General features: G+C 40.6%; 1 protein-coding gene across 5 annotated transcripts in view; it reads left to right on the plus strand.

Annotated features, from left to right (window-relative positions):
* The window catches only part of mettl15 (methyltransferase like 15), a 44,644-nt gene that overhangs the window by 23,254 nt on the left and 8,877 nt on the right, over positions 1-12,513 (plus strand). For all 5 annotated transcript variants that reach the window (XM_034562129.1, XM_034562120.1, XM_034562146.1 and 2 more), the window contains exon 3: positions 1,133-1,269. In XM_034562129.1, coding sequence (XP_034418020.1) covers positions 1,133-1,269 — 137 coding nt within the window. The remainder of the gene's footprint in view (positions 1-1,132; positions 1,270-12,513) is intronic.

The following is a 12,513-nucleotide window of genomic DNA, read 5'->3' on the forward strand; positions in this document are numbered from 1 at the left end:
TAAAGTTGTGTATTGTGACCTATGCACAGGACTGTGTCTATGTTACGGACCTTATTTCCCCATGTTTTTTTGTTTAACTCACTAATAAGGACAACGATATAAAGCAGGGTATGTTTAAGGGCGTGGCTACCTTGTGATTGACAGGTCGCTACCGCGCCATTGTCTGGTCTGGGAGTTGTCTGTGTTTTCATCTTACAACCTCAACCCTTTTCTCAGTGTGTTTTCAGTTCATGGAAGTTAATTGTAATCCTTTTTGGTCACTTAAAAAATATTAGATAGTTAATCAGCGTTCAGTTGTGCTTAGCTCCACCCCCTCGAGTCACTTCTTGTTGCAAATAGACAAGATGTTAACAGTTTAAAACCAAGATAGTGACAGAAAAAATGCTAAACTCAAGGCTTTAAAATGACAGCCCACATGGGTAACATCACAGTGACTACATCTATTTCTTGTACACAGTCTAAGGTGTATCTTCTCATCCACTCGTTGTAGGAGGTCCTTATCCGTATACTCTGACTACAATAAATACAGCTATAAATTCAAAAACCTCATCCACATTGTCAAAATCATCAAAATATTCAGCCATGACATTGGAAATCTTTTTGATAACGCTAAGCTACTGTATGCTTTCCGTGAACCAACACAAAAAGCTCTGCCTGGCGGACACTCACATTTTTTACCATTGACTTCCAGCAAACCTCCACCAAGTGAGATTTAAGATTGAGACTTCTCCTTGAGCGAGACCTTTTCAATTATGTTGTCAGACATTTTTAATACCAATCAGAGTTTGTCCGTTTGTCAAAGAAAAAGCACTTTTAGTTGATATACAGTAAGTGACGTTGCTAGCTTGCCCTGGATAACATAAGTGGCTGCCACCTACAGCACTTTTTCTCAATACTGGACCAATTTAAGACATTTTTGTCCATATTGGTCAGTTGGACAAAATACCAAAGTTAACCTGTAAATACTGAGATAAGACAGATTCTAAACAATCAGATTTAAAATAACACTTGTCAGTGCACCACTGTGCACTAAACACGTATAAGCTAACATTGTGAAGATAAGATAATGATTCATTGTGTATATGGAGTCCTGGTGTGAGAAGAATGTGTTTTCTTGCTTTCTCACATGTAGGTGGTCCTGGACATGACATTTGGAGGTGGTGGTCATACCAAAGCAATACTGAATATGGTTCATGAAGTCACAGTCCTGGCCTTAGACCGAGATCCTACAGCCATGTCTCTGGCCCAGCAGTTAGCCAAGGAAACCTTGTAAGTGATTTAATGTGAAACATCAACTAGACCAAAACACAAATGCTTATGTTATAAGTTGTTTCGACAAATGTTTACACTAAATACATTTACCATAGATTGTATTGTTGCAGCTGACAGCTTGACCATTTTGAGCAGTGTTTAGTTAGTGGTTATTATTTCTTAAAACATACTGTAGGTGTGATGTAGTATTGCAGTTTTCCCTGTGTTTCTCACTTCTTGCATATTCAGAGCCCGATCAAAGACTGCTCGCCAAGATACAGCCCCTGAGTTTCACCACCCAATCAAATCCATTCCTCCTTCTTAACTTAAAGCTTTTCTCCCCCCACGCAAAGCTGGTGGGCCCGGCATGTCATTTGTCAGAGTAAGGCACTGCAGGCCCACGCCTGCAGTGTGAAGGAGATGCTGCCTCCCACGGAGGATCTATAAGATATGAGGGGAGGGGGGGGCGGGAAGTAGAGAGAAGCCCAGAGAAGTTAAAAAGTGAAGAGAGCGAGGGAGAGAAAGAGAACAGGGAGACACGAGGACACAATGCCAGGGTGAGAGGGAGGGTGTGTGTGCATGAGCAAAGCGCGGGAGGATGAAAATGAGATGTTCCTAAGACCATGGCGTGGGAAGGAATCCTTGTACGTAGATTCTGGGGAAACCTCTCTCAAGGGAATCTGCCAGAGAAATGTGCCTGTGAGCAGGGAATGACAATTAAGAGAGAGAATGAGAACATTGTATTCTGTCAGCAGCAATATACCCCTGCTGTAAACTCTTCCACGCCTACTCGTGATGCAAGTTGAGAGAAGCTAGAGAAATCTAGCAATTAACCAATATTATTGGAAGCCTGAGTAAAAGACCCTGGCAGCCTACGCAGTGCATCCACACAACAGAGTTAGAGGATGTTCTCTCTCCTCTGTACTCTCATTTCTTGAGGAAACCTCAGTGCAAACTGTTGGCTGTCGGTGTAAATCTGAACCCAGTTTTACAGTACAAAAAGAATAATTTAAACTCCTAAAGTTTATTTAAAAACATTAGCTTATGAAAGTAACCCTCTGTTCCCTGGTGTCTTTAATGGGATTTGTCTCCTGCATGTTGAGCCTCGCTATTCTCTGCATTTTACCATTCTTGTTGTTGCTATGACTTCAGTGCGCTTGAAGCTACGCAGGAGATGTGCCCACAATAAATGTTATGAATCTGAAAAGGCTCCAAGCATTATTGAAAAGCCTAGGAAGGCAAACGTTGGATTTACATGTGTGCCTATCGAGTCACAAACGGACTGATATGATATGAGTTATGGTATTAACTGTTTGGATGCACATTGTTGATTTAATTTAAGTGCCATGCCACATCAGGATATCAGTAGTAGTTCTTTTGTTTGTAAATGTTTAATTTACCATCAAATTGCATGTGCTTTCAGTAATGCTATCACTCAGCCACACTTTTCTCGCTATTTTTCATGGAGCTACGTAGTTGGCTATATCGGAAGATGACATTGCTATTTTTAGTTTAGATTCAGACAGAATACAGCATGGGGCTGCGTTGTTGGGGGTATCTTGTCCGAGGTACTGGTGATTGCCAAATGGATGATGTTGCATTTCAGACTGGTTGAAATGTGATGCCAGATGACCCAGCGTTGTTTTGCCAGAGCCCTCTACACTGTACGGACTCCATTCAAATGATTTAGAGGGCTGTGTTTTGTCACACGGGGCCATCGGTGTTAACATGGCCTTAATCCAGCCCTCTAAATTCTGACTGGTCGACCATTTAAAAAGGGCCTTCTAAATAATGTAAACGACGGCTGGACTACACACACACACACACACACACACACACACACACACACACACACACACACGCACACACACACACCAGACGCTGACGCGGTTGTTTTACTTCTCACGCCTCTTTTGCTCCCATAATGCCGGCATGCTATCTAAAATCACACACCGCAGCAGCATTGTGCAGCCGTAGTTCGGTTCAATGTGACGAAAGCTAAAGTCGGCATTATGGCGCATCTTCTTTCTGGAAGTATTGCGGAATCTGTGTTAAAGTGATCAGAATCTTCCTGAAAAAGAGAGCATTCCTTTTCCTCCTGAATAAATAAAAGTAAAAAAACCCAAACAAGAATAATTGTGAAGACAAAACATACCTGCACCAACACAACTGCCCCATGAAAATGATACACATGGTCGAGGTTTCCATGTGTGTCTGTGTGTGTGTGTGTGTATTCAAAGAGATGTTATTACCAGCCAGGACAGTACCACTGGTATTGTTTTCACCGCGTGAGTCTATGGTTGAGTCATCGTGGCAAAATGTGGTCCTGGAGACGCCAACCGTATTCGGAACTACCACAGAGGCAGTTTTGAGTACTTGGTTATTTGTCTGTCTGGACAGATTTCCTCACCCTGACTGTTCAAGATGCAGTCACAACACTTTACAGGTGTGTAGTTGAGATCAACATAGTACAGTCGAAGATGGGCATTTTCCAAGAAAGGTGTGCTTGGTTTTTTCAACACAGAAAGAAAATCCAACCAAGTGTCATAGTCTTTGCATTATTCAGTACACAACTCAAGTTGCCCATTCTCTACACGATCAATCAATTCAATTCAGTTTATTTTGTATAGCCCAATATCACAAATTACAAATTTGCCTCAGAGGGCTTTACAATCTGTACACATACGACATCCCTGTCCCAGGACCTCACATCGGATCAGGAAAAACTCCCAAGAAATAGAGAAATAACCTTTCACAGGGGAAAAAAAGGGGGAAGAAACCTTCAGGAGAGCAACAGAGTATCCCTCTCCCCGGATGGAATGACGCAATAGATGTCATGTGTACAGAATGAACAGCATTTACAAAGTTACATAAACACATTACATGAATATGACAATGTATGAATGGACCTCCACAATCCATGAAACAGAAGGAGGTAGAGAGGAGGGGGGGCGGGGCATCAGCAGGGCCAACGCGGGAGGCCGGCTCACCAGGCAGGAGGCATCAGACACCGCCAGGTCCAATGGACCTTATGAGACATGAAGTCACAAAGACTCCGGGGAGGAAGCAGAGTTAATAAGGTGCAATGGAGAGATGTAAATTCATCCATAAGGAGAGAGAGAAGAGGAGATAGGTGCTCAGTGTATCCTAAAACATTCCCCAGCAGCCTATAAGCCTATAGCAGCATATCAAGGGGCTCTACCAGGGCAAACCTGATTCAGCCCTAACTATAAGCACTATCAAACAGGAAAGTCTTAAGTCACACATCATAGATGACATCCAGGGCAGTGTAGATTTCTATAATGGTAAATTGTCCTGATCTGCGGTGCAACATTTTCTCACTGGTCATAAAACTTGCGATGGGATCACACCAGACACACCAGCAACGCTGTCGTGGCTGGTAAAGTGGACAAACAGCATGGAAGCATTTGGCAGTTATTGATGACATTTCAAGGAGACGATGGCAAAGCCACCATCAAGAGAACAGACATAAAATTACAAAATTCAAAATTTTTATAGCATGCATTAGGTCCAAAACGTAGTGTGTTTGTTGACTCTTTCTTCCTTCTTCTGTGGACTGTAGATCTTTTCATCACTGCTCCCCTGCTGAATACAATCAATCAGCATATGGTCTTTGGCTTTTCGCAGGTAATGGAACTGAGCGGGTCAACACAAGGGAATATTTAAGGCTTGATTTGTGAAGAGGCAGCATTGTGTTGAAAAATAATGCGCTCAAACTGAGTCTGCTGTGAAGGTTCCTGAGGTCCAAACTGAAGTGCGAATTCACAAAAATAGTTGCGCAGCTTTTGTAGCGCTAAACCTGCAGAAATAAAACTAAAAGAAACCTTGTTATTCTTAAAGCACCCACAAAGGATGAACTGCACCCCTAAATGCGCTTCCAAGCAAATGGCTTCTCAGTGTTGTGCTATTTGCCTACTGTATATGTAAATACAGTAATAAGTAACATTTGGTGCGAAATTGGCACCTTTTCATTTACATGAGCCTCGTTGCAAAAACAGTACAATAATAATAATAATACTTCGAATTTATATAGTGCTTTTGTAGACACTCAGTATCTATTTTTGCACTTTATGTCTATAACACCGGGTCCTTATTGGCTCTGAGCGACGCCCAGTTTCTATTAATAATTGTGGCTTTACAAGCTCTCAATGGACGAGCAACAACTGTGCTTTCTGCTAAAGAAATATGTAAGAAGACAGCAAGTACTACTCAGCCATCTTCTAAGTGGCTCTCTGCCTTGCGCTCACCGTGTTAGTACAGCTTTTTTACTTTTTGCAATTTCAGATTAATTAATCATATTCGAATATCTGTGTTTTTTATTCTAATCCAATTATATATTTGAATGTAGAATATTTGTACACAGGAAATACTTAGTGTAGCCAAATACTTTGCTTATTGCAAAGTAAACAATTTGTTAATTGAGCTTGATTTTTTTATTCTTGTCCTTTTTTTAATTTAAGAATAAAGAAATAAAGATACATAATACCCTATTTTACAATATTTTTCCAATATATGTTTTTTATTACAATTTAAAACGTGTTTGAGAAAATACTATAATGTAATATATCAGATCAATATTTTGGATAGGAATAGATTTTTCTTTCTGGTGTAATTTTGGAGCTTTTAAACCTCTCTGTTAAGTGGATGGCCAGGTGCAATTGTAAATGGAATGTAAAGACACAATTAGACTCAAATTCGCATGGGGCAGTCTGATGCAAAGATGTGCCGGTGCAAGTTGACATTTTTAACTTAACTTGACGTTTTTCCATTAAACACAAAATAAAGTTAAAACAATTTAAATATGCTGAGAAATTAAATGCCAGTTGGACTTTATTCAAATGTTGAGTTGTATCCATGGTTTCTTTCTTTTTTTGGTCATTGGATCCACGAATAACTAACACTAGTGCCATCAGCATTGGCTCTTAACCTTTGTCACTGGCATTTCACATATCCCATGATTCAATCCTCAAGGCTTTGGATTGTTTCTGTGCAAGTTTTGCAGAAGATCATATTCAGTGATAGGTTGATCCAGTGGGATGCCGGAATAACACAAACGTGCATGATGTCAATGTTATGGGGTGCTACAACTAAAAATAGCTGAGATCACTTAAGCAATTATGAGCCCACACTTGGACCTCAGCACATACACCACTGAAACTTGTCCTCTTTAATAATATAAGACCTTACGTAAGGCATTTATATCTTCAACACTGTGTCTAAGCCACATAAAGAAGTTAATAATTTAGAAATGTTATATAACTGTTTTGCATATTTTTAAATCCTTCAGTGGCTTACAAAAACGTGTTGGTGGAGAAATCGCAGTGTCTAGTGGAAGGTATGTTCATTACCTGTGTGTGTGTGTGTGTGTGTGTGTGTGGGGGGGGGGGGGTGGACACACAGACTACAGCATTTTAATTGCCATGATTACATTTAGATTATTATAGATTATTAGGATATAGTATCAGTATTGTATAAACGATAGCTATTACAGTAATTGAATATCTTCAAATTGTTTTTTGTAATTAAAAAGATTTATATAAATACAGATCTCATTTAGAATATTGACTTGATTATCTTACTTATTTTCACCTTTTCACATTTATGCATATGAACTGGGCATGGTTGAGAACACCGCTTCATAGTTTCATAGCTTCGTAGCTTAACAATTGGACACACACACTCCTCCCATGGCTTCCTTCAAATACATTTTCCAGTGTGCTGGTTGGTGCTGCACAAAAGCGCCACAAAGATCTGTGAAAAATCAGCTCTCAATATTTATTTTCCCCAACACTATTAAAATAAGGAAGGAATTCAGCAATCGTTTTATACAGCCCTGACTTGTGTAACACTCATTGGAAAGCTTGTGGCTCCACCAGCGGGCACTGCCCACCAGTCACTCTGCTCTCCCTCTGGCTATTCATGCAGATGAGTCACTCATTCACTGTAGGTCAGAAATGGGCTTTGACGATAGAGACGGCCACACAAATGTAATCCTCACTACCAGAGGGCCAGATTGAGACCATGCACTTCCACCAGTAGGATACTGGAACCCATTGACTCAATTAGCTGATAATAGCTACTAATTTAATGAAAAGATCAAAATATATATTAATAATCAAAGTTTTTTCTTTATTCAAACACATTTATAAATGCTTCTCTTCATTTAGTAAGATTAACAAAGACACAAAACATTCACATTCCTGAGTGATAGCCCATCATTTCAGTGTAATAGTGTCTCACAAATCTTCGTTAAATGATTCCACAAAAGTTAATGCCAAGTGCAGCAACTAATAGTCGTGCTTGTAGTCCATTTTCTATTCTCCCCTCCAATTTAAATATGTTTCAAATAAGCATGCATTTATCTCAAAAGCCATTGGCACTCACCCACAGGTGGATCAGTATAAAGTTGTGTCTCAATGAGCTACTTCTGGTCTCTCCTGCTGCTGTGCAATAGACTGAATGTCAATGTTTGTGGGGAGGAATAAACAACGTAATTTGTGGCTGCATGGTGTAGAAAAGGGATCTTGAATGGCTGCTCCAGTATTTCTATGGCAGCTCTGTACATGAGGGATGTTTTCTTGCATTCGGACATCTTCGGGCATCTCTTCACAGGCAAGAAAGTGTGCCACGTCTGAATGGTCGGATGGTTCTCTGAACAGGTCTTCCAAATGTTGAAATGCGTTCATGTGTGCAAAGAGATTCAATAGTTTGGCCTCTTCCCTGACACTGCATATTCATATGATTGATATGCAACGTAATATCTGAAAGAAAGACTATTTTAAAGTCACTACCTCTGAGTTTACTGCGTAAGCACATCGTATTGAATGCTGTCCTCCAAGAACACTGAAATTTCCGTGCAAAGTGCAGAAGTACCCCTCTCAAAGCGCTTCCCGCAACTCATCCTTCTGATTTCAGTATGAATCTGAAAGTCCCCATAAGCGGTGCTCACTACACCCTAAAAGGCTACACACTTCCTATGATTGAGAGACCTGTTCCCCTCTTGAATAAGATTGGTTACCTTGACCACTAAATCCATGGCATGGTTGGAGTTTATTATCTGGCGCTCAGGGCCTCTTGAATGACATAACATTAAGCCTGATGATACAAAATATTATTTTGTTAATATCCAGCAAGCAATAACATTACCTGATGCATTGGACATAGATGCTATTTTGGAGGAGCCCGATGAGAGAGAGAGAGAGAGATACTTTATTAATCCCGCAAGAGGAATTATTTTTGCTACAGCAGCATTTATACATGCAGGTAAGCAATACAATATAAATAATTCACAATGTATACACAAAATATTATATAATAATATTAAATTACATTAACTAACAAAACAATAGTGTAAAGATGTAGCCAAACAAACAACAGTGTAACGGTGTTATAGTTGAGTGGGCAGGAATGATCTCCTGTATCTGTCCTTGTGAAAAAGAGCTCCACTGTCTAGGCAGGAAGTGGTTGAGAGAGTGGTCTGGGTTATCCAACATGGATAATATTTGTTCTTTCTCTAGACTGCTCAGTTTGCAGCCAATGATGGAGCCAGCCTTCTTAACCAGTTTATTGAGTCTGATGGTGTCTCCGGCTCCAATGCTGCTCCCCCAGCAGACTACGGAGAAGTACAGAGCACTGGTCCAACAGACTGGTAGAACATCTCCAACATCTCAGAGCACTGGTCCAACAGACTGGTAGAACATCTCCAACATCTCAGAGCACTGGTCCAACAGACTGGTAGAACATCTCCAATATTGAAGGAACGAAGTTTCCTCAAGAAAAAGAGTCTCCTCATCCCCTTCTTGTACACAGCGTTGATGTTGGCCTTCCAGTTCAGTCTGTTGTCGATGGAGACACCCAGGAACTTGTACTCCTACGCCATATCCACTTCTCTCCCAGAACTCTCAGTGGTTGTGGAGCCGTCGTCTTCCTCCTGAAGTCCACCACCATCTCTCTGGTCTTGGCCACGTTCAGAAGCAGGTGATTTCTACCGGCCCGCTCCACAAAGTCATCCACTACTGCCCTGTACTCCACTTCCCGTCCATCCTTAATACATCGACCACTGCAGAGTCATCAGACAACTTCTGCAGATGGCATGACCCCGAGTTGTACTGGAAGTCAGTGGTGTACAGGGTGAACAGGAAGGGAGACAGAACAGTTCCCCGTGGAGCTTCAGTATCACTGACCACCGTATCAGACAGCACACGGCCCAGTCGGACTAACTGTGGTCTGTCTGTCAGGAAGTCAGTGATCCAGGAGTCAGTGGACGTGTCTACCCGCACGCTCTTTTCTGTTTTTGAATGTGCAGTAGAGATGGAGTTATGCTGTTTGGCAGTGTATATTTGTAAATGTCCAATTATTATTTTTACACATTGTTTATGTGTCACAAGGTGTCATGGTGTTACTCACCTGTTAAACTAATCTAGTTGTGCTTTTTTGTGTTATAAAGTTATTGTGAGAAGGGTATGCAATTGGTCCTCCTTTCAATGCACTTGCAGCTTTCTCTGGCCTCATGGGGGTTCTGCGATGTGGCAGTATATAAAACATGTATGTAGTTCGGGAAATTAAAACCGGTATACCGGGTGATATGCTATACACCCAGCACTCGCCTCCTTGCTGCCATACAACACTTTTAGGAATGTTGAAAACATCCTTATCCTGGGACTGTCATGCAAAGCTACGAATTTCAATAACTCTTTGTGCACTTCAAATGAGCTGTTCATAGCTGGCTATCATCCATCACATCTGTACTCTCATCAAACGCCAAGGAGAAGTACTTGTAATCATGCATGACTTGTTGGTTGAAAAGAAAACTGTGGGACCAGACAGACCGTTTCAAAGTTCTTATGTCATCATTTCCAAAAGCTTTAGCTAGCTGTCTGCGTTATTACGAATTCCACTGCTTTTCTTGGCCAGACCTACTCAGCGTGGCATTACAGTGCTAGAATTAGAAAGGTACCGGTAACCCGATTTGCTCAGGGCCTCTGCCCGCTCCAATGGGATATCCTGACCCTAACCTCTCGAGGTGAATGTCTTACCTCAACCAGCTACGCAAGGCGGGTCAAGAAATGAAGTGAGATGCATATTTATGCCTCTACTGCACATTTGCACAGGACTCCTGTGTCGTCGTGGCTTACGTACGGCTCTGCTGTCGTGTATTTTTCCCTTTAGGTCAGTAAAAATGCTTGAACAAGAACCCAGAATGTCTTAGTTTTTAGTTTTTGAAAACTAATGAAATAAAAAGTGTTTAAACTGTCACCAAAAAGACAAAAGAAATGGGTAGAGTGCTTGTGAGAAGGAAGTTAAAGAAAAGGCTTGCGCAGTTGATGGAAGAGAACAACAAAGCCTTTACTATAGATTTTTCAACGAATCGATCACGGTGCAGGATGGTGAATAACAACAGCAAAGCAAAGGAAGGCCCTTGCAGCGTGGGTGAGACGCTCCCTTGCCATTTTGTCTTCAGTGGGTTTTGAAATAGAGGACCTGCCAATGTGTGTTCCTTCCTGGAATACCCCAAGTTAATCTTGAGAGGTGGAATCATTTTGTCAACATAAAATGGACAATATAACAAATTATAAAATGTCTTCTAAATGGGAAGGGTTTCGATACCTGTATTTGATCAATATCTATATTGATACCGATGCTGCTTACTGGTATCAATACAGTTCAGTTACTGGTGCTGCTTTACGACACACTTACAGAGGAGCAATAGAGCAACAGATAATTGGAAGCTAAAGGCAATAGATGACTTTACAGGGGAACGAACACGTTTTGCAGCCAGTTTTACAGACACTGACTCAAATTTATATTGAGACATCCTCCCTAGATGAACTTCAGAAAACACCAGTGCCGACAATTTAAGTAATTTAAATTGAAATCAATACAGGATAAGACATGGTATTTAAAAAAATAATAAAAGTACGTACATATCTGTATGTAGAGAGATTTTTTTTTCTTCAGTAAACTGTTGAAATTAAGATAATGGACAAAAAACCTTTTGTTATTGAAACACCTGTCAAACTACGTGCTTGGACTCTATACCTTAGGTCTGCATTTTCAAGAAATAGATGGAGTGCCACTAACAAAGGCTAACTATGAAGCTATGAGGTCCCTTTATATAATGACTGTTACCCTAGCAGAGGGTGAACGTCATGTTATTCTGAGAGTAAGAGAACCACTCAAATTGATCTTGGGGAAGTGGACATGCTGCACACTAGGGCTGAGCGATTAATCAATCGCGGTTTAATAGAATGTAATTTTCAAATTGCAAAAGCTGCTATTAAAGGAACAATGTTTGTTTTCTTGAATACAAGACCGTCTAACCAACCTGAGGGGTGGAGACACTTTTGCCCCGTGGGCCTCACATGCACAGACGCTCCATGTGACATATGCGAGTGGGAGTTGATGAAGAAAACAACTTTTAAAATGCTTCACCACGCAAAGCTTTGAAGCTCACAGAACTACTGTGTGAAAATGGCCAAGGCCAAGGGCGGGTTTAAGTGCAACCCACATGTTTACATATTACATTGTTGCAAGAGTAGCGTAGCAGAGTCTCCCCTGTGCTTCTTGACCACGGTCTGGAAGCAGATGCAGGAATGATTAACAACAAGGCTTTGAGTTCTCTAACTATTTTAATTGGAGTGCTAGAGCCATAGTCGGTGTGCACTTTCGTTTGTTACAATAATGGTAAGACCAGTGTGATTCATATTTAGTTTAAATTAACGTTCATGCCAGGCCTATTGTTCTGCAATGCTTTGTTGTTTTTCATTTGAATTAAGTCATAATAATCGGAATACATGTTTACAAGGCTTAAAGTTAAAAGTTATTATATTCTACTGTGATTGATGGTTCTGATTTTCACAGTTCAATTTCATCATAACACTTAGATAGCAGTTTATATGTTGACTGTATCCAATGTTGTGTTGGTCATACTATAGATTAATGTGTTGCTTGTGTATTTTGAATAATGCAGAAGTTTAGTGCTTTGAAAACTGAAGATGGCATTCTGAATTGCACTATTGATATATAAAGAGATGGTAATTAGATTATTTTCCTGTATTTACTGCACATTGAGAGCATATTATCTAACTATGTGTATTCACTTTGCTAACGTTACCCCTCTCTTACACTCATTTAAACCTGTCCACAGAACGCAAACAGAACCATGTGTACTTGCTTGTGTGAAGCTTACAAATGTGTCATTATGAACAGCTAGACATGGGGAATGCTTATTAAACAGTAGGC

Source organism: Cyclopterus lumpus, chromosome 3 (assembly GCF_009769545.1).
Source record: "Cyclopterus lumpus isolate fCycLum1 chromosome 3, fCycLum1.pri, whole genome shotgun sequence".
NCBI classification, from domain to species: Eukaryota; Metazoa; Chordata; class Actinopteri; order Perciformes; family Cyclopteridae; genus Cyclopterus; species Cyclopterus lumpus.